This window comes from Suricata suricatta, chromosome 9 (genome assembly GCF_006229205.1).
Source record: "Suricata suricatta isolate VVHF042 chromosome 9, meerkat_22Aug2017_6uvM2_HiC, whole genome shotgun sequence".
Taxonomy (NCBI): domain Eukaryota; kingdom Metazoa; phylum Chordata; class Mammalia; order Carnivora; family Herpestidae; genus Suricata; species Suricata suricatta.
The window spans coordinates 39,130,860-39,151,489 of NC_043708.1; the positions used below are offsets into that span (position 1 = coordinate 39,130,860).

At 40.1% G+C, this 20,630-nt stretch overlaps 1 protein-coding gene, 1 long non-coding RNA gene and 2 other non-coding genes across 4 annotated transcripts in view; 3 read left to right on the forward strand and 1 right to left on the reverse strand.

Moving 5' to 3' along the window:
• CCDC175 (coiled-coil domain containing 175) overlaps positions 1–20,630 on the forward strand; it is a 69,667-nt gene that overhangs the window by 27,012 nt on the left and 22,025 nt on the right. Inside the window, exons 10-15 of the mRNA XM_029950821.1 lie at positions 2,189–2,299; positions 4,828–4,899; positions 5,972–6,107; positions 6,709–6,840; positions 12,746–12,884; positions 18,968–19,047. Coding sequence (XP_029806681.1) covers positions 2,189–2,299; positions 4,828–4,899; positions 5,972–6,107; positions 6,709–6,840; positions 12,746–12,884; positions 18,968–19,047 — 670 coding nt within the window. The remainder of the gene's footprint in view (positions 1–2,188; positions 2,300–4,827; positions 4,900–5,971; positions 6,108–6,708; positions 6,841–12,745; positions 12,885–18,967; positions 19,048–20,630) is intronic.
• On the reverse strand, positions 862–5,746 carry LOC115301144. The gene is made up of 4 exons (XR_003912988.1): positions 5,659–5,746; positions 5,183–5,424; positions 3,323–3,476; positions 862–1,075 (listed from the first exon to the last, which is right to left on the reverse strand). It is a non-coding gene; the product is annotated as an uncharacterized LOC115301144 (long non-coding RNA).
• On the forward strand, positions 16,777–16,856 carry LOC115303242. Its single transcript, XR_003913933.1, has one exon. It is a non-coding gene; the product is annotated as a small nucleolar RNA U2-19 (small nucleolar RNA).
• LOC115303239 lies at positions 17,086–17,155 on the forward strand. Its single transcript, XR_003913931.1, has one exon. It is a non-coding gene; the product is annotated as a small nucleolar RNA U2-30 (small nucleolar RNA).

Genomic DNA, 20,630 nt, shown 5'->3' on the forward strand with positions numbered 1-20,630 from the left:
ACTGAACCACCCAGGCGCCCCTAAATCAGATTCCTGAATTTTTAAAAAATCCTGCTTTTACCCCATGAGACTATTTAGAGAAACTGTGAGATCCACCTTCATCCGAAACTGGCTCTGCCCATCTCTTCCCTAACTTTATGAAGGGTTTGGTCATTGATCCCATCCCCTAAGCCAGAGACTGGGAAATTATCCAAGGAAATTCCTTTCTTTTCCTACCCGTTGGACTCCATTCAGGCACCAAGGCTCGTCAATTCCACTTCCCATTCTTCTCCCCAACTCCCTTCTTGTCACATCTTTCAGCTTCTTTGCTGTGGTTCTTCCCTCAGAAGTTCTTCCCACTTTGTGCTCCACCGCCTTTAACTTGTTCACCTTCCTTCCACCAGCATGATTCTTCTGAAACATCCCTCTGATGCTATTTTTTTCATCAGTCACTGCATCATAATGAGTAGGGTATATATCTCTTGTTGCCACTGAATTATGAACAAATCAGGGTAGTTGTCCTGCCTTGCTCAGTGCATATATCCCCAGGACCTTGTACATTGCTTAGCAGATAGTGGGCATTCACCAATATTTTCTTAATACAGAATAACAGCTTGCAAGCATGAATTCGGTAAGTAATGATCCATTACTACAGACAAAGATCACACGGAAGTGGAATTACGGTGTCCAGGCACACTTAGTGAGAGTGAGATTACAGTCGTGGCAGCGTGTGAGCTAGAGAAGCGTTACAAACAACCATTTTATCTCATTCAATTAAATAGTCTACAAAGAGGCTGCTGTTGGTAGTTCTTTCAGCAAAAATTTTTCCCAGATCAGTACTAAATTAATGTTTTAATCATAAAATGTGCTGATGACAAATAATTATAACACTAAAACACTTACTATTTTTATTGGTTTTTGTCTTCAGCTTGGGCTGCCATGACTAAGCACCATAGACTGGGTAGTTTAAACTACGGAAATTTATTTCTCACGGTTCCAGAGGATGGAGATCCAGTATCAGGGTGCCAGCGTGGTCAGGTTCTGGTGAGAGCCCTTTTTCCTGGCCTGCACAGGGCTGCCTTCTCACCGTGCTTTCCTGTCGTAGAGATAGGGAGAAAACAAACTCTTTGGTGTCTCTTCTTGCAAGGAGCTTCTCCATCATGACCTCATCTAATCAGGTCTTCATCGCTTCACAAAAGCCTCACCTTCAAATACAATCACATTGGGCATTAGGACTTCAACATACAAATTTGTAAGGACTAAACACAGTTCAGTCCATAGGAGTTTTGAAGAAGATGAGATACTTGTATAAAGCACTTTCTGTTACAGGAATGTCCCTCTCAGTGTCTGAAAAAACTGACATTGAACAAAATTGTATACTTCCTATTACTCTCTGTGCAAATTGGAGACAAAAGTAACCACTTTTGAAAAAAATTTTTTAATCTTTTATTTATTTTTGAGAGAGCATGATCAGGGAAGGGTCAGAGAGAGAGGGAGACACAGAATCCAAAGACAGGCTCCAGGCTCTGAGCTAGCTGTCAGCACAGAGCTTGACATGGGGCTTGAACCCATGAACCACGAAATCATGACCTGAGCTGAAGTCGGCCGCTTAACCGACTGAGCCACCCAGACGCCCTAAAAGAAAACCACTTTTTGTAAAGTGCCTCATGAGTCCCACACTGGCTTGAGCACTTTATATCTCTTGTAATCCTTACACCTGTTGAGACAGGTATTATGATCCCTATTTTATGGATGGAGATACTGAGACTCATCTACAGGTGAAGTTTCCTTCAAGGTCACACCTCTGGAAAGAGGTAAAGCCAGTATTTAAAAGTTGGTCTAACTGACCCCTTCACCTTTCGCAAAAGAACATGATAGAATTTGTAAGTGCATTAAAAGAGACGCCCCTGTTCAGAGGGACAGAGCATGCTAGGGACAGAACTGTGCTTGTGGTTTCATGGTGACTATAGCAGTTCATGCTTCTTTCCGTGGCTTGGGGATTTTCATGAGGTTAGATTTTACCACCACTAGCAACAAGACTTTGTTTTGTATTTTTCCTAATTTGTTCAGTCAATAGTTGATGGACTGACCTTTGCAGCCTACTTTCTACATTCTTATTTGATTGCAGTATCCACTCATGCTGAGGAGTTGAAAAAAAAAAAATGATTTCACCTTTCGACATATACTAACTCTGGTTTTCTCTTGGTAGAAATCAGAAACAAATGGCGTTTATTATTCAGAAAGAAAACTCCCTATCACAAAGAAAAGTAGACATCAAAAATATGGAGGAGGGACTTGTCACTCTCCAGGAACTTTATCGGTATGTTTGTTGCCTTCGAACCATTTAATCTTCATTCTTTTCTGCATTTGTTTTTTAATATATGGTAACCATAGATCTGTCAGTTTCTGATGTCCTATGGAAAAGGTTTATAATTCACTGTCTCTGATTTACAGTGTTCTTAGAAGAGTCATTATCACTGAAAGGATGGACAGGTCCCGAGTTCTGGACAAGCTGCTGGACATGAGAAATGGACCCATTAGGAGTCTAGTGACAAGAATGTGCGTGAACATTAGCACAACACTGACCCCTGTGGTGTTCATTTCTGCCATTCTAAATCACTTTAAATTTTAATTTTAATTTTTCTGATTAAAATGAGTAATGCCAGCACATGATTTTAAAAATCAAATATAGAAATGTGTGGCTTAGAAATGTAAAAGTGACCCTAATTTCCATATCCCCACAGAGATCTCACTGTTAACATTTGCTATGCATGCTTTCTATTATAGGAGTGTGTACATACATCCAAAAATAGGATTGTACTTTTCTAGAAGTGGAATTTTTCCACTTAAAATCATATCTGGCCAACTTACACAATATTATATTTCAACTCTATCTCCATAAAAAGCTGGAAAAATATGCCTGGGAAAATGATAAAACAAATATGATAAAAGGTAACATTTGGAGAAGTTGGTGAAAAGTATATGGAAATTCTTTGTATTAATTTTTACACTTATTTGTTGATTTTAGAACTATTTCAGAAGGGGGCAAAATTCATATATATGGAACCTCGTTCTTCATTCTCTGTTTAATATTCCTTTTACTGAATATGTTATGGTTTATTTCACCAGCATCCTACTGATGGACTTTTGTTTTTGTGTTTTCTTTACTACAAGCACTTTTCAAAGTTAACATCTTTAACATATCTTTGTTCAATTATACAACTATTTCTTTATAATAACATCCTAAAAGTTGAATTACTGGACCAAAGGGGGTTGCATATTTTTCATTTTTAAAATTTGAATATACTTTATGACTTGAGTGTAGGACAGTGGAGACACTTACAGAACTAAGAAAAGTGGAGGTGAAATTTGACTCCTGTCGGTAGAAGTCTAGAACACAGCAAGATGTGCAGGTTCCTTGTCCTTACGCTGTTAAATAACATATTTGGGCATCTGTTTTTCATGTTGGTTTCAGAAGGGAAACTATGAACTCTTCCCTGTGGGGAAAAAAAAATGGGAGAATAGAATTGGGTTGAGTTAGGGGTTTTGTTTTCCACATGAATACACATGCAGATTCTCCAATCACTTATTTTGCCATCATTGCTCTGGTCACCAGGAAGCTCAGAGCCAAATTCATGACCCAACGTTGGTTTTAATTTAGGAGTTTTTATATTGCTGTTGTTATTTCACTCTAGTTTGACTCCTTTGTGGATTAAACTAAATACATAAATAAATAAAATCAATGAGATTGGGGCACATTGTCAAGAATCCTAGAGTTCCAGGGAGGATTGATAGATTTATTGAGATAGAAGATCTAGCTTCCACAAATGCAAACCACACTGTGATTTCAGATGGAGAAAAAAAGAACATGAACCCAGTTGCGTTTCTAGTTTAACAGTATTATGTATTGTTTTAGCTATGAATAGTTGTATTTTTCTTTTTTTTAATTTTTAAATGTTTTTATTTTTTAAGAAAAATTTTTTATGTTCTTAAATGTATTTTAGAGAGACAGAGACAGCACGAGCAGGGGAGGGTCAGAAAGAGAGGGAGACACACAATCCCAAGCAGGCTCCAGGCTCTGAGCTAGCTATCAGCACAGAGCCTGATGCAAGGCTTGAACTCACAAACCATGAGATCATGACCTGAACCAAAGCTGGATGCTTAACCAACTGAGCCACCCAGGTGCCCCTGAACATTTCTATTTTTCAAAAGATATGAAGTCCTATTTCACTTTCATTCCTGCATATGAAACACTTAATAGAGAAAAAGGGAATAAAAATAATAAAGTCTTCTAGTACTGATGCTAGACACTTCACGTTTCCATCTTTATTGGCTTTCTGAATTATACATTACATCAGATCAGGACTCAGTCGGGAATTCAAAGTTCCTCACCAATTTATTGACCTTTACCCCTTCTATGTCACTGTTACTTCCCTTCATGTCTTCTGTCTGCAGCACGTCTGTGTTAGTCATAAGTCTTGACTTGCTGCCCCTTTTCCATGGCTTTGCAAATGATGACGTCCTTCCCATGGTGGTGATGTACCTCCACTCCGGCAATCTATGTTCTTCACTCTGTTAAACATTAACCTCCAATGTACCTTCCTCAACTGCCGCTGGTCTTCCTTTCTCTTAGGTGTCCCACAATCCTTGCCAAATCAGTTTACACTGGCACAAAATCTTAACTGTCCTTCTATGAGTCCACCACTACCTTTAGCTGTTACACTAGGTTTGGTTTGTCTCCCAATTAGATGGTAGTCTTATTGTACATAAGAATTATACATAAAGTCTTTTTTATATTCTGCTAGCTTCCACAAATGCAAAACTCCATGTATATTTTCCTGTTTTTAGAGCAACCCAGGAAGTATATCAGAAACAAATAAAAGTCCTGATTGATAACCTGGAAAGAGAACGTCAGAAATGGTAAAAAAAAATAATAATAATAATAATAAATAAAATTCATTTGTGTTATGAGTAGTATATTATCTTAATGAGCAGTGCCTCAAGATAGGAAATCAGAGTATTTATTACTTGCTAGAGTCCAAGGAAATTACTTTTTTAAATCAAATTGTGTGACTTCTCTCAGATCTAGTTATGTTTGTTAGTTTGACTTGGGGGCATGGAACAGCACCAATGTTTTCCATTTCAATTGAGTGAGCTCACTGAAGAACGAAATTGTTAAGATTTGAGTAGTGCTTTTGCTCACCAGGCTTCTGGGTGGACCAGCAGGGGCAGTGACGTGCGGTGACACAGAAGCGCGGATAAACGTGGGCTCTGAAGACACGCTACTTTGGTTGCTCTGTTGCTGACTAGCTCTGCTACTGAGGCCAGGTTATTTAATAATCTCTCTTTGTTCCCATCCCTATAAAGTGGCCAACGATAGCAGCACGCGCCCTGTGAAGTCACCGTGAATGACAAACCAGATGTATTTAGATGACCACCTGGCACCTAGGAAGGATTTACAAAAACATCACTGTATTTTATTATTGTTGTCATAGTCATTAAATGATATTAATGGGAACATCTTTCCCATTCTCCAATGCAGTGTTTTAATATTGTGGTGGAGAGAAAAATTTGAGAACCCAAAGGTTGAAATTTAGCACACTGGGAGGGAATTTGACTGCTCTTTCTGCCTGGGTCTCTTCTACCCGCCCTTGCACCTTCCCCATTTCTATCCTTCACCTAAGGACGTGAGCTGCCAAATGCGGTTTGTCCATGGTCCTAGCAGACATTCCGACACAGCCTGTTGAGGTGAAGCAGCTTGTGAAGCCGGACAGCTTGCGAAGCCGTCACTGTATTTTATTATTGTTGTCATAGTCATTATGACGCTGACGCAGTCATCACTTTGACTTTTTCAGCTCTTGTGCATGGTCCGCATCGCCAATAGCTCAGTCTTATACGATCATAGTAGGATTTGTTTTGCTGGGAATTCCTCCATCTTTTCAGTAAACTGTTAGATCAATTTCATGAGAATTCTTTTTGCTGTCATTTCTAGCATCATAACTCAGTGGAAAATAATTTTTTTGCGAAAAAAGCATGAGCATTTGAAAAAGCAGCTGAAGTTTGAAGTACAAGAAGTTTTAGATAAAGTACAGACTACTGAATTTAGACGCATCGAATTATTGCAAGAGGTAAGGGAACTCAAGGGACTTTAATATTCTTACTCCATATTAGTATGAAGTCAGTATTATTACTGCATATCAGCAATTCTCCTTCAGTATTTAATTAAACCTTATCTTATTAAAAGACCTTTTCCTTTCTGGTGACTTACGTTTAGAGTGAATTATTTAAATTTCTTAAATTCCTATTTGCTGTGTATGAACTATAGAGATTTAGCAAACAGCAGCACTTCTCTCTAGAATATGCTTTTGAAAGTTGTAACTGGAAACTTGTTTGATGTTCACTTTTAGGGAAGCTCTCTTAAAAAAGAAACCAAGCATCATTATCCAGCGCTAACACTGACCCTTTGCCTACCCTCCATCCTCCGTCACTCCCATGGTCCATTTCCTTATTTAATTTATAGATATTATATTGTTTGATGAATAAATTAACCTCTGGAGGGAAAAATAAATAAATACGCTCCCTCCTGAGTAGTTGTTGTGAAAATATATAACCTGAAATCAGAGCCAAGTCATGCAAAGACATATTAACTCTTGGCTGTTTGAAAACGTAAGGCTGAGTGCTATAGGGCCAATGATAAATCTTCAATTTGTTTGTTTGCTTTCTAATCAGACCAGTTCTAGACAAAATGAGATCACTGAATTTTTGGCAGATATTGAAAAACTTACGTTAGAATTAAAACAAGGGGAGGAGGAATTTATTGTCCAAGAACGAAAGTTAATTCAAGAATTGAACAAGTATGAGGTAAGTTTTATTTTACATCTAAGAATTATTTTAAATTGCCATATGGGTGGAGGAGGTATATTTTATGCTATCCTTTTCTTTTTAATTTTTTAATGTTTTTTTCATTTTTGAGAGAATAAGAGAATGAGTGGGAGAGGGGTAGAGAGAGAGGGAGACATAGAATCTGAAGTAGGCTCCAGACTCTGAGCTGGCTGCACAGAGCCTGATGCGGGGCTCGAACTCACAAGCCATTAGATCATGACCTGAGCTGAAGTCAGAGGCCTAAGGGACTGAGCCACCCAGGTGCCCTTACTTCATGTTATTCTAAACAGCTAAATGCAAAACCTCCGGTGTGATCAAGGCCGCAATTTCATTATGACTCTCTTGTTCCTGAAAAAAGAGCAACATAAAATATTCTTTTCACTTAAAAAAAGAAAATTAGACACTCCAAGTTACATAGAAGTGCTGGCAAAGCCCATGGGGACAAGGGGAGGGGGCAGGAAGGCAGGCAGAGCTGGCGCCAGGGTGGCTGGGGAAAGCAGCAAAGGGCATCCTGCTGAGTTGGGAGCTTCCGGTACCACCTGGGATGGAATAGAGCCTGGATTCTGGGAGAGGCGGAGGGAAAAGGCACTGAAAGTACCCAAGGGGCCTGGAGATGGCAGGCCACTGGAAACACAATAGAAAACCCACCTTTTCCAGGTGCTGATGTTACCTCGAAGGGTAAGGGGTGTTTCCTGGAGACCTACATTGGTATTGGAATGAGGAGAAAAGGATTCTGGTAGAAGCCTTCCTGAACTTGATTGTTTTGAAGAGGAACAGAAGCCCAGGTGCATCAAAGAGGAGCTTTATTTGAAGCCAGTAGTCCCCTGTGTAGCAGGGGAGCAGGGAGTCCTTACTTGTCAAAGTTCAGAACTTGCCCTGGGCCAAGCCGATGCTTCCTGGCACAATCACCCCCATCCTGCAGAAACCCATGGGCAGATAACTGATCCAAGAAAACCCAGTTCTTTCTAATATGAGTAACAAAAAAGGAGCAGTTATGTCCTCCATACAAAAATACCAGGAGAAAAACAAGGGGGCGCCTGGGTGGCTCAGTTGATTGAGTGATTCTTGATTTCAGCTCAGGTCATGATCTCCTGGTGGTGGGATTGAACTCTGAGTCAGACTTTGTGCCAATAGTGTGAAGCCTGCTTGGGATTCTCTCTCTCTCCTTCTCTCTATCTGCCTCCCCCCAAGCCCCACACTGACCCTCTTCCTCTCTGTCTCCAAAATAAAATTTTTAAAAATGTATTCATAAAAAAATAATAAAAATACTTTTTTTAAAAAAAAAAGTATTAAAATAAGTGAAAGGGGAAACAAAACTTTCCAACAACTGAAGAACACTCAGAAAGATGATTTTGGAACACATGAAGACTGTGATCAAGCATCCCTTTGAAAATTAAAAAAGTATATATTGTAGTTTTGTATGATGCCGAGGAAGATCAGCAATATAGAAATACGGGAACTCAGGGAAGAGGTGTCCGAAGGGGATGGGCCAGAACTGGGAAGAGGTGAAATGGAAACTGGCACAACTCAGGGGACAAACAAGGGAAAGAAAATATTGCCCCAATTCAGACAAAACAAGAAGAAACAGAAGGGAGAAGGGTCAGGGTGAGAAGCCTTTTTGTGTTGGATGCCATCTGTCTGGGTGCCTCGTTCTTCTAGATGCTGAAAAACAAAAAAAGAAACACAAAAAACCCCACAAAAACCTGTGCCCTTATGGTGCTTACATCTTAGTGGACAGAAATTGAAAATAAACAAGATAAACAAGTGGAACCTTTAGTGTACTCAAAAGTGAGAAATGCTATGGAGAAAAATAGAGCAGGGACTGGGGATAGGGCGACTATATGTGATGGGCTCTGTGTACCCCGTTACGGAGGATCGTCAGAGAAGCAAGCGTGGAATCCTAAAGGGCAGAAAGTGTGCCAACAGGAAGGGCAGAGGTAGGACTGTCCTATCTGAGGAATAGCTGGAGCAGACAGGAGGGAGAGGGACCCATCTTCTTCTGCAAAGAGATGCTGAGACGGAGTGAGGAGGGCAGGGGTGTATTAGGGACATGCCTATGAAAGGACTGGGCAGGGGAAGCCATCGGGCCATTATGTAACCCCAGACTATCTCTGGGGAGCTCCTCAGCAAGGATGTCCATTAGCAGAGCCCTGCCTTGGGCAGAAATGGCTCCACCCTTGCACCATCTCCTTGCTCGGTTGATTGGGGGCTCCCCTAAAGAGGATGATCTTCAATAGATACCTGAGGAGCCGGCCAGTAGAGGCTGGCAGCTGACCACTCTCCTTGCCACAAGGCAGTGAGTGAGTCCTTCTGTGAGGAATGATCCAAGAGGAGCTTCCCTGAATCTACCACCTTATAGGCGATTGTGAGTACTTTGTCTTTTCTATACCTGGGCTGGGAAGGCAGGGTTCCTGACAAGAGGATTCTGAGTGAAGAGCTGAAATAATCTGATTTTCATTTAAATAGGATCACTGTAGCTAAGTAGAATCTAGGAGAGCAATGGTGGGTGCGGGAGGACCAATTAGGAAGCTAGAGCAGTATTTCTAGTGGTTCAAGTAGCTTGATCCAGAGTGGTGACTGAGGAGGTGGTTGGAAGTAGGTTCTTCTTGAGAGAGAGCTGACAGAGCTTGCTGTCATACTTGATAGTGAACCAGTGGGGGTAATAAAGTCAGGAATAGGATAAGGACACTATGTAATATTGCACGTGAGCTTAAACAGTGCAGTTAGGTAAGATAAGTCTTCCAGTTTCCACCCCACTTGTCGGCTGTGTGCCCGCTGCCAGGCTGTGTCCACCTGTGTCTAATTCACTCAAAGGCATGGATAGATAGCAGCCTGTAAAGCAAAAACCCCCTTTCCACTTGGTAATCCTCATCAATAACCTGGAGCAAGTTGGAATCCCATTTCTGCAGTTTGTTCATTGGCATGAGGAGCCCAAAATGGAGAAGCAGCATTCTCTGATTTTGGTTTATGGAACCATTATTATGCCCTTGGTAGAATCATTCTTCTTACCAGCAGTACAATGTCTAGATGAACTGAGCCCAAATGCACAGGGCGGGAAAACAGAATAATGAGATTTAATAGTAAGAAGACCCACTACCACTTGGGCCCCTGACCCATATATTTTTGTCTAAGGAAAACAGTCCTGAATATTAGTCACTGGCTCAGAATATAAATTTCCAAATCTCTGGAAGTGTTTCCTCCCAGGCAGTGCTGTGACTAAGTCCACTGTAGACTTGACTTGACTCCAATACCTGGGGGCTTTGGCTACAATTCTCCTATTGGAGCTTGCCACAGGCTTCTACATCATTCTGATCTAGTGCTGCACCTTGAGCGTGAATTGGATCTGCTGGGTCCTACAGCCCTATATCTGGCAGGGCTCAGTCAGAGAAGCAAAGCCACCAAGAAATGGGGTTTATTTAAGGATTGACTTTCTGGGAGCTGGGAATGGGTTACACAGTCGAGAGAGGCTGTCAGCTTTCCATCTGGAGCTGGGGCCTGAAGGCTGCAGGGCAGGCATTGGGAAGGAAAAGATGGACAAGAAGTCCTAGGATGAGCTGGAACTCATCCTGATTAGCAGGGATGAGACCTGCATCAGTCTCTCTCTTTTCCAAGGCTCCATTTCCAAAGCATTGCAGCCAAAGCCTGAGCCCATTATCACTGAGCTAAGTGTGCATGTGGCTCAGGAATCAGGGATGCTTGAAAAAGTTGAAGAAGCTGTAGGCGTGCCGCTTGAGCCAGGAGACAGACACCAACTTGACTGAGATACAGCAGCATTTGGTGCCCAAACCCTCCCTCAAAGCATGAAACAACAGCATGGTTCCTTGTCAGGGAGATGCTGGCAGCTTATGCCAGTGTAGGTAATGGGAACGAATTAAGGCATCCACATACCTCCTTAGACCCCCAAACTGTTCTCTTAGAGAACAGGGTATAGATGATACACAGTTGAGTTTCTTAACGTGTAGTGTGGAGAAGATTACTCCTGATTCTGCATTGTAATATGTTCAAATTAGTGTTTTGATGTGTTTTTGTCTTTCTGTATTTATCCCTAAGGATTCTCATGGCAATTTGGGAGGGGACCTACCAGGCTGGCATATTGCTCTATTAACTAGGGTGCAGACAAGCTGCTTTATCAAAGAGATGTCAAAATACAGTGAACATAAGATCTGTGTAATAAAAGGTTACCAACCCTCTCTTCTTTAGTGGGAAATTGACCTTGGCTTCACTCTTTGGGTCATTCCCCTAGACCCTAGTAAAAGTAGACAACTAAAGTTGTATTATCAGGCAACATTGCTTGCAAACAATGACCCATGACTGGTATGCTTCATCTTGGCCAGGGGAACAACTGGTGGAAAACTAGAGAATTGGGTTTCCCTGGGTTTGGTGGCTCTTTTCAGTAGACATGTCCCTTTCAGGGACCTGGAAGGTATACCCAAGAGAAGTTGGTTCCTATTTGAACATGAGGCTTCAAGGCCAAGGAGCCTATCACACCCACCCATGTGGGTATCTTCCTCTTACATCTGAGTTACCACTTTGGTCGGGTCAGTGGACACTAGCCTCTGGTCAGCTGTGGTGTGAGAGACCTCCCACTAGGAAGCATGCCTAGCATTGCCCTGCGGCACCTGGGTTTTCCTTCAGATTATGTTCGTATGTATGCAACTTGGATTAAGAAAAAAAGCAAAAGAAGTTGTTAAGAATAAATTGAGTCAAGTATGGACCCAATCTTATTCAAATCTTAAGAGTCTGAGTATCTCGTTGAGAAGACCCCTTGCCGTGGTCATTACAGAAGAGAGATGTTTATTTCTCTTTCCCACTACAGGCCAACGGGAAGGGGCCCAAGGTTGGAAGGGCAGCTCTCCATTTTCAGGACAAGATTAACCTCTGCAGATCCAAATGACAGTTTCCATTCTCATTCTTTTCCAGCCAGGGGGAGGAGGGAAGGACCCAGGGGGCACATACCGTTTCCTGTTGCAGGCAGAGGACCCAGAAGTGGCACACACCATTTCTGTTCACAAAACCATTAGTCACGCCCACTTGCAAGGAAAGCTGAGAAATCAGCCATATGCTGAGCTACAACTGAGGAGTCCTAACACTGAAGGACAGGAGAACGGATAGTAAATATCAGCTGGCTGTCTCTGCTTTATCACCATTTCAAACTCATCCTGACTTTCTAAGAGAGGTCCACCTAAATAAAACCTGGATAAATAAGCAGGCATCTTCATGTTTTGTTTTGGGTGCTTTCTGCCCATTTAGTGTAATAATATATCCAATTATTTCTACTCCCTCCCCAATTTTTACTTAAATCCCCAATTCTTGGGACATGTGTATATTCTGTTTTGCTGCCTTTTTTTGAGAGAGAGAGAGAGAGAGGGAGAAGAGGAGGGAGGGGCAGAGAGAGAGGAAGAAAGAGAATCCAAATAGTTTCCACACTGTCAGTGCAAAGCCCGGCACAGGGGTTGAACTCACAAACTGCGAGATCACTTAACCAACTGAGCCACCCAGGCACCCCATTGCTGCCTGGTTTTTTTTGTTTTTTGTTTTTCTGTAAAATATGCTCAAGCGATTTTCTCAAATAGGTGTTTAGGGTACATATATGGTAGCACGGATGGAACCCTAGAAGTAGAGCTAGAGACCTGAAGGGCTCTTTGGAGAGACCATTGAGTCTAATCTCCTTACTTCATAGATTGCCAGATCTATTCACTCTGTGAGCCAGCCAACAAATATTTTTCAAATACCCAGTATGTGGCAGATACCTTTCTATGCACTTCATGATAAGAGGACACTAAATAGGGCTCTTCCTCTCAAAGAACTTACGTTCTACTCTGGAGTATAAATTGTGTCAATTCCCGAAAACCAGGCTTCATGATTAGCTTTGTTTTTTTTAAAGCAAAGATTTGTTGCCAAAACGCAAACTAACAAAACAAAGGAGGATGAACTAGTTGAGTGTCTTCCACAACTTCAAGCGGCGGAAGATGAATATAAGAACAGAACTGAAGAACTCGAAGAGCTCGTTAATTTGATTGCAGGTATGTATGAAGCTCTCAGTAACTGACGTTAAGCCCAGGTAAGGATTTCACTGCTGTCTCCTAACACAAGGTGGGTCATCAGTCACGAGCCAATGGGGAAATTCTACAAACTTTTCCCATTGCCTTTAACTGTTTCTTCTCTAGTTTTTGCCTCATCTACTAATTTCTTCTCCTTTACACCACAGCCTTGCTGTTGTTCTGGTCAAATTTTTCCATTCCTCTTTTAAAGATTTTAAAATTAAGAATTAGTAGCAACTATATAATGTGATTTCTCTCTATACTTGGTAAACAGCTCCTTTATCTGCTACCCTGTGGAATTTTTTTTTTCTGTTTCTTAACATGAATTTGAATATTCTATCTTGTTCCAGCTATGACTCTAACCATTTATCAAGTAGGTACTTCTCAGATTTTTTTCCTACGAACTCACCCCTAAGGCAGAGATCTATCAGAGTTTGTCTCAGATATGGAGGCTTTATAAAGGATGTGAAATGTGTCTGAAAGGATGCATATTTTACATTTTGTTACATGGCACAATCATGTGTACTTAATATAAAAATATTTATTTTCTCCAAAAAAATAGGATGTAGTCATCTAACTCTGCACACGAAAGTTCATAGATCCAGAATCATCCCTGTGTGAGCTTCATCTTGCATTTGGGGAGCAGAGTATCCTTAACCAATAAGTCCCAAATGGTTGTTAAGTAGAAAAGCTTCCAGAATTTCTGTTTTCTAGATGATGGAAGAAGTAACACAGGAATCAGAAGGCCAGGATCAAAATTTACAGAGAGGACTAGAACGGGAGCCAAAAAGTGTGCACTGTGATGGGAATAAACAGCTGCAAAGATGAATATGGGGATAGAAATCAAAATAGTCTATGTCAAAAAGATGCAATCATATAGAAGCCCAATATGTTGAAATGTAAAACAAATATTTAAAAGTGAATAGTGGTGGGGGCACCTGGGTGACTCAGTTGGTTAAATGTCTGACTCTTTTTTTTTTTTTTCCAATTTACATCCAACTTAGTTAGCCTATAGGGCAACAATGGTTTCAGGAGTAGATTCCTTAATGCCCCTTACATTTAGCCCATCCCCCCTCCCACAGCCCCTCCAGTAACCCTCTGTTTGTTCTCCTTATTTAAGAGTCTCTTATGCTTTTGTCCCCCTCCCTGTTTATATATTATTTTTTCTTCCCTTATGTTCATCTGTTTTTTATCTTAAAGTCTTCATATGAGTGAAGTCATATGATATTTGTCTTTCTCTGGCTGTAAGCGTCTGACTCTTAACATTAGCCCAGGTCATGATCTCACAGTCATGAGATCCAGCCCCATGTGGGGCTCAGTGTTGAGCAGGGAGCCTACTTGAGATTTTCTCTCCCTCTCTCTCCTGCTTGTGACCATGCACACACATGCATATACTCTCTCAAAAATAAAAGTGAATATTGGTAATTTCCTAGGAAAGTAGTTTTTTGAGAATATAAGATTATAAGAATAAGTACCTTGGATGATCGGTCTGGTTGCCATTCCTCAGCTGATTTTCCAGTTCTTGTCAGATTCTCATTTAGTCAACTCCGGGAGATTTTCTTGGTCTTTTGCTACTTTTATGAAGGTCATGAAACATTTGTACTCCATCCTCAGTTTCCTGTTCTCCCGACTTTCCTCCCATCTCTTCTTACATGAAGACGGAGGATGTAAGAAACATGATGAGTTTGAAAATAAGCAATGTATTTCCATATGTTGCAAGTGCTGACTCTCTTGAGGCAAAGAAAAGAGTGAAGATACTAAAGAACGTAAAGAGGGAAAGCCAAGAGAAAGGTAGGAAAGGGAACGTAATAGCAATGAACTCCAGAGAGTAGGAAAATACACTTCACTTGCCAGCAGTGGGACTTACAGAGGACAAACTGGCTCAGTACTCACAAAGAGCAATGTTGTGACTTACGACTTTCAGTTAAATATGATGGGTAAAACATGCATCTATCTTTACTCCCTAGTTAAATTCCATAAAAATGTGTGTAAAAGATTTTTTAGGAAAAAAATATATGACTCAAGTACAGAGACTGGGAGAGAAGATACCTGCAGAAAATAAATATCAATAAATCTCTAGAAGGTAGAATTGGCTAGAAGTATTAACAGGAAGGGAAATATGAGACTAGCAAGTGCCTGCAAAAAAGCACACCATGAAAGCGAGGCGTTCTCTTTACAGGACCCAGCGAGTCTTGGGCGTTGGAGGACCCTGATACTGGGAAGCGGAGAGGAGTCACAGGGTTGGAGATTGGTTGGAAATCTTTAGAACGAGCCTCCAGGTCAGATGTCATCTGTGCCCCTGAGGGACTGTTTGTCCCAATGCTGGCAGAGAAGTTGGACCAGGGGGTTCTAAACTGCAGGATCTCAGATATGGGAGAGGGCAGGAGACAGAGGTCTCTGCTATACAGAGACCCCTTTCCATGGCTGAACTTGATGAAGGCTGCCAGCTCGTTGTGTGTGACTGTTCTGTAATCCCTTCCCCACTCTCAAGAAGGAGATGGTTGGTTTCTTCTCTAAGGAAACTAAACAGTGCAGAGAAAAGCCCACATGATCTAACATTTGAAGATCCTCCAAAAAATGGCTGGTCCCTTCCTGATCACTACACAGTGAAGCCCACCCTGGAACTGAGCCTTTTAGTATCTCATGCTTAAATAGGAGTAGACAAAGATCGCCGACACCTCAGGAAAAACTCCAATGTGAAAGGCAGAAACTAAAGCAAACAGAAAAACAGAAGTTGGTGGAAACATAGATGACACAAAGAATATAAAAATACTTTTAAAGATATATATATTCTTAGAGAATATATATATATATGCTATAGAATATATAGACTATATAATGTGTATATAGTCTATATTAAGGAAAGTATATTCTATATATTATAGAGAATATATCTTAAAGTTATATTCATAGAGAAAAAATATATTCATATTATGAAAACAGAAAACAAGAAAGCTCTTAGAAGTGAAAAATAGAACAACCAAAATTTTATTTTATTACAAAAAATTTTTTAAATGTTTGTTTATTTTTGAGAGAGAAGGAGAGAGCATGAGCAGAGGAGGGGCAGAGAGAGAGGGAGAGACACAGAATCTGAAATGGTCTTCAGTCTCTGAATTGTCAGCACAGAGCCTGACGCAAGGCTCGAACTCTTGAGCAGTGAGATCATGACCTGAGCTGAGGTCAGATGTTTAACAGACTGAGCCATTCAGGCACTCCTAACAACCAAAGATTTTAAATTTAATAGGATTCTAACAAAAGGAAATCTCTCCAAAAATAGAACAAAAAATAAGGAGTTGAGGAACAGGATAAAAGAGGAAGAACATTAGAAGACTATTCTGAGATGTTGAATATTTAATTAATAGGAAGGCCAGAAAAAAAATGGAAAGGATAAAGTTATCCAAGAAATAATACAAAAATATTTCTCAGAATTGGAGAATGAGTTTCCTATTTGAAAAGGCCTATCAAATCCTGAGTTCAATTTCTAAAAGAAAAAGCAGTAAGTCATATCACTGTGGGATTTCAGGCTAAAAAAGAATATTCCAAAGGCCGCTAGACAGAAAAAGCAGATTTCATACAAATGATTAGCAATCAGAATGGTTTTAGTCTACTTAACTGTACTCTTATACTAAAAGAAGATATAGCCTTCAAAATTCTGAGAGAAAATAATTAACATTCTAACATTAGATACCCATCCAAACTATTAGTCAAGTATAAATATAGAGACACATTTAGATATATAAAATCTCAAAGTATCTCATTTACTCTGTCTCAGGAAGCTAGTATAGAATTTGCTTGGGATAAGTTAAGAGAGAGAAGAGGACATGAAATTCAGGAACTAGGAGGTCCTTCTCTGAGATCTCCTCTTCCTGAAGTGGATCAATGATGAAAATTGCCAAATCTGAGCATCAGAAGACCTTCCAGTCTACCTAATGCATGATCTCTGTAGTTCTGAGAAGCAAAAGTAATTAAAAACAGTAAGGGCTTATGCCTGGGTGTGTGTGTGTGTGTGTGTGTGTGTGTGTGTGTGTGTGTGTGAGAGAGAGAGAGAGAGAGAGAGAGAGAGAGAGAGAGAGAGAGAGAGGGAGGGTGAGTGGGTGAAGGTGATAGTATATAACTGAGGACTTGAATGAGATAGGAATGGGGTGGGGGAGATACGTGTGTGTATGAAAGTCTAATCAGTTCTGAGCAATGATGAAGAGGTTTTCATACTGACTTTTACAACTATGAAAGTTTCTACACTTGATCTGAGCTCAGAATTGAAAAAAAAAAAAAAGAAAAAAAGGAAATAGGTCCAACCTAAGGGGAACGCAAAGGAAAGTCCCAAGTGCTCAGAAAGCAGAAGGCTGTGGGGGAGGGAAGAGATATGAAACTGGTAGATCTCCTAAGGTGCTTGACCACGTGGGACGTAATATTTGGAAAGATTTTATAATTCTATTATAGATTTTGAACTGAATGTATACATGGAAAACTAAGCAAATATAAAATGAGGCTATTTTTAACTCCAGGAAAAACAAAAAGTTATACAGGAGAGGAGGTATAATCATACTGCACCATTTGTTTCATCTGTGAATGTTGACATCGTCATAATGATCTAAAGAGTTAAAATTAGGGACACCCAGCTGGCTGAGTTGGTAGAGAATGTGACTCTTGATCTAAGATTCTTTTTTTTTTAATTTTTTTTTAACGCTTAAATTTTTTTTTAACTTATTCATTTTTGAGAGACAGAGCGTGAGCAGAGGAGGGGCAGAGAGAGCAGGAAACACAGAATCTGAAGCAGGCTCCAGGCTCTGAGCTGTCAGCACAGAGCCCTTTGTGGGGCTTTAACCCACCAGCCCTGAGATCATGACCTGAGCCAAAGTCAGATGCTTCACCAACTGATCCACCCAGGCACCCCCTAAGATTCTTAATCAACCTGCATGTTGGATGTAAAGATTACTCAAAAATAAAATCTTTTTTTTAAATATGGTTAAAATTTATTTTAAAAGCACATGACTTTATGGAGTGGTTAGAAGTATGAGTGGGAGTTGTAGGGATGAGAGTAAGTGTGTTACCTTCTGTATTAGAAAGAAAATAGAAAATGTCTTAAAATGACAAATAAAAAATAGCCATATAGGGGCGCCTAGGTGGCTCAGTTGGTTAGGCCTCTGACTGCGGCTCAGGTCAGATCTCACGTTCGTGGGTTCGAGCCCCGCATCAGGCTCTGTGCTGACAGCGAGCTCAGAGCCTGGAGCCTGCTTCCGGTTCTGTGTCTCCTCCTCTCTCTGCCCCTCCCCCTCTCATGCTCTGTCTCTCCCTGTATCAAAAATAAAATAAAACATTAAAAAAAATAAAAAAATAAATTGTGTTATATTAAAAAAAATTAAAAATTCTCATGAATTTCAGTTCAAAAAAAAATTCTGGGGGCGCCTGGGTGGCTCAGTCGGTCAAGCCTCCGACTTCAGCTCAGGTCAGATCTCACGTTCATGGGTTCGAGCCCCACGTTGGGCTCTGTGCTGACAGCTAGCTCAGAGCCTGGAGCCTGCTTCCGGTTCTGTGTCTCCTTCTCTCTCTGCCCCTCCCCCTCTCATGCTCTGTCTCTCTCTGTATCAAAAATAAATAAAAACATTTTAAAAAAATAGCCATATAAGCATTGTTTAAGAAAATAGAAAAAGAAAAAGTTAAGATGAGTTTAAAAATTGTTGATTCTGAGGAATCAAACAGTGGTGGGCACTGCATTGGAAACACCTAACTTCTGTTTTTTGTTATAGGCCTTATAATAGTATTAGACTTTTTTTTAAGTTTGTTTATTTTGAGAGAACCAGCTGGGAAGGGGCAGGGGGCAGGGGGAGGGGGACAGAGGATGTGAAGCGGACTCTGTGCTGACAGCAGAGAGCCTGATGAGGGGCTCAAACTCATGAACTGTGAGAACAAGACCTGAATTAAAGTCAGACACTTAACCAACTGAACCAGCCAGGTTCCCCATAGTATTTGACTTTTGAAACTAGACACATGCCTTATTTTGATTAATTTTTTTAAACTAAACATTGTGGGTAATTACTTTTTTCTTTTCCTTTTTTTTTTAATAGCACAAATGCAGAAGCAGAATTTACTGAACAGTTGGATTTCTCAAATGGCAGAAGACTTTTCAAGATTTGTTAGCAACTTGGTAAAGAGTCAACGTATTCATTCTTCTTTGTTTTATTGGAATACTGGTATATACAAATTGTAGTGTGTGTGCGTGCGTGAGAGAGAGAGAGGGAGGGAGGGAGAGGGAGAATACTGGAGTGAGACTCTAGATGCAACTAACATGTAATCATGGTAAAGTCCTTGGTGGGGAGGGGGCGCTCAGCTTTCTTATTTATAAGGTAGAGATGGGATGATGCTTTCTATGGTTCTTTTTAGATCGCTTATTCCATTAAATTCCTATGAAGATTAGGATAAGTGCACAGAGATTACAGAGATGGGGAGAGAGTAGAGGAAATGAGATCTGGTAAAGAGAAATTTACTACCTTTATAAAATTTATAATGAGTAATTAATGATATACATGTCTATATAGAGTTGGTAATTAAAAATAGAACATCCTATATTTTTTAGAAGCATTGATATGAAAAGTAACTTTTAACATGTGGGTATAGAGAAATATGAAGGGAAAAAGAACTAGTAAGTATATATGCAATTCTATTTTCTTAGTAAAATGCTGCTAGTGATGATTATACATTGACTAAAGATTAGGTGATTTTTAACAGTATAATAACTAAGAACCAAATGGAGAATTCAGTAGAAAATTCTGAAAAATCCATGAAGTTATATTCCTTTCCCTTCAAAAAATATTAAATCCTCACTGAAAAAGCCTCAATAAATTTCACTCTCCTCTTCCCCATTTTTGCCACACAGTTGTTCACATATCAAATTTATAACGTTGTCTCAACAACTTATATGTCTTAAGGTGGGGTTCATGGACTTGCTTCCCAGAGTTTATGAATAAACTACCACGAATCAGCTTTGGAGTTTTATTTATTTTTTATTCATGAATAATTAACATACAGTGTTATATTAGTTTCAGGCATACAATTTAACCATTCAACAATGCTATACATTACTCAGTGCTCATCCCAGTAAGTGGACTCCTAATCCCCTTCATTTACCTCACCCGTCCCTGCACTCACCTAACCTCTGGCAACTACCAGTTTGTCCTCTGCTATTTAAGAGTGTGGGGGTGGGGGGATCGTCTCTTTTTTTTTTTTTTCTTAAATGCCACATAAGAGTGAAATCATGTGGTATTTGTCTTTATCTGACTTACTTCACTCAGCATTTTACAGTCTAGGTCCATCCATATTACAAATGGCAAGATCTCATTTGTTTTAATGACTGAGTAACATTCCATTGTACATATACACCTCATCTTCTAAATCCATTCATCTATCCATGGACACTTTGGTTGCTTCTATATCTTGGTTATTGTTTAATAATGCTGCAATAAACATAGGAGATAGATATAAATATAGATATATAGAGATAGGTATATAGATATATCACTTTGAATTAGCATTTTCATATTCTTTGGACAAATATCCAGTAGTGCAATTGCTGGATTGTAGGGTAGTTCTATTTTAAAATTTTTAAGACATCTCCATACTCTCTTCCACAGCAGCTGCACCCACTTTGCATTCCTACCAACGGTGCCCAAGTATTCCTATTTCTCCATCCTTGCCAATAGTGGCTGTGTGTTGAGTTTTTTATTTTAGCCA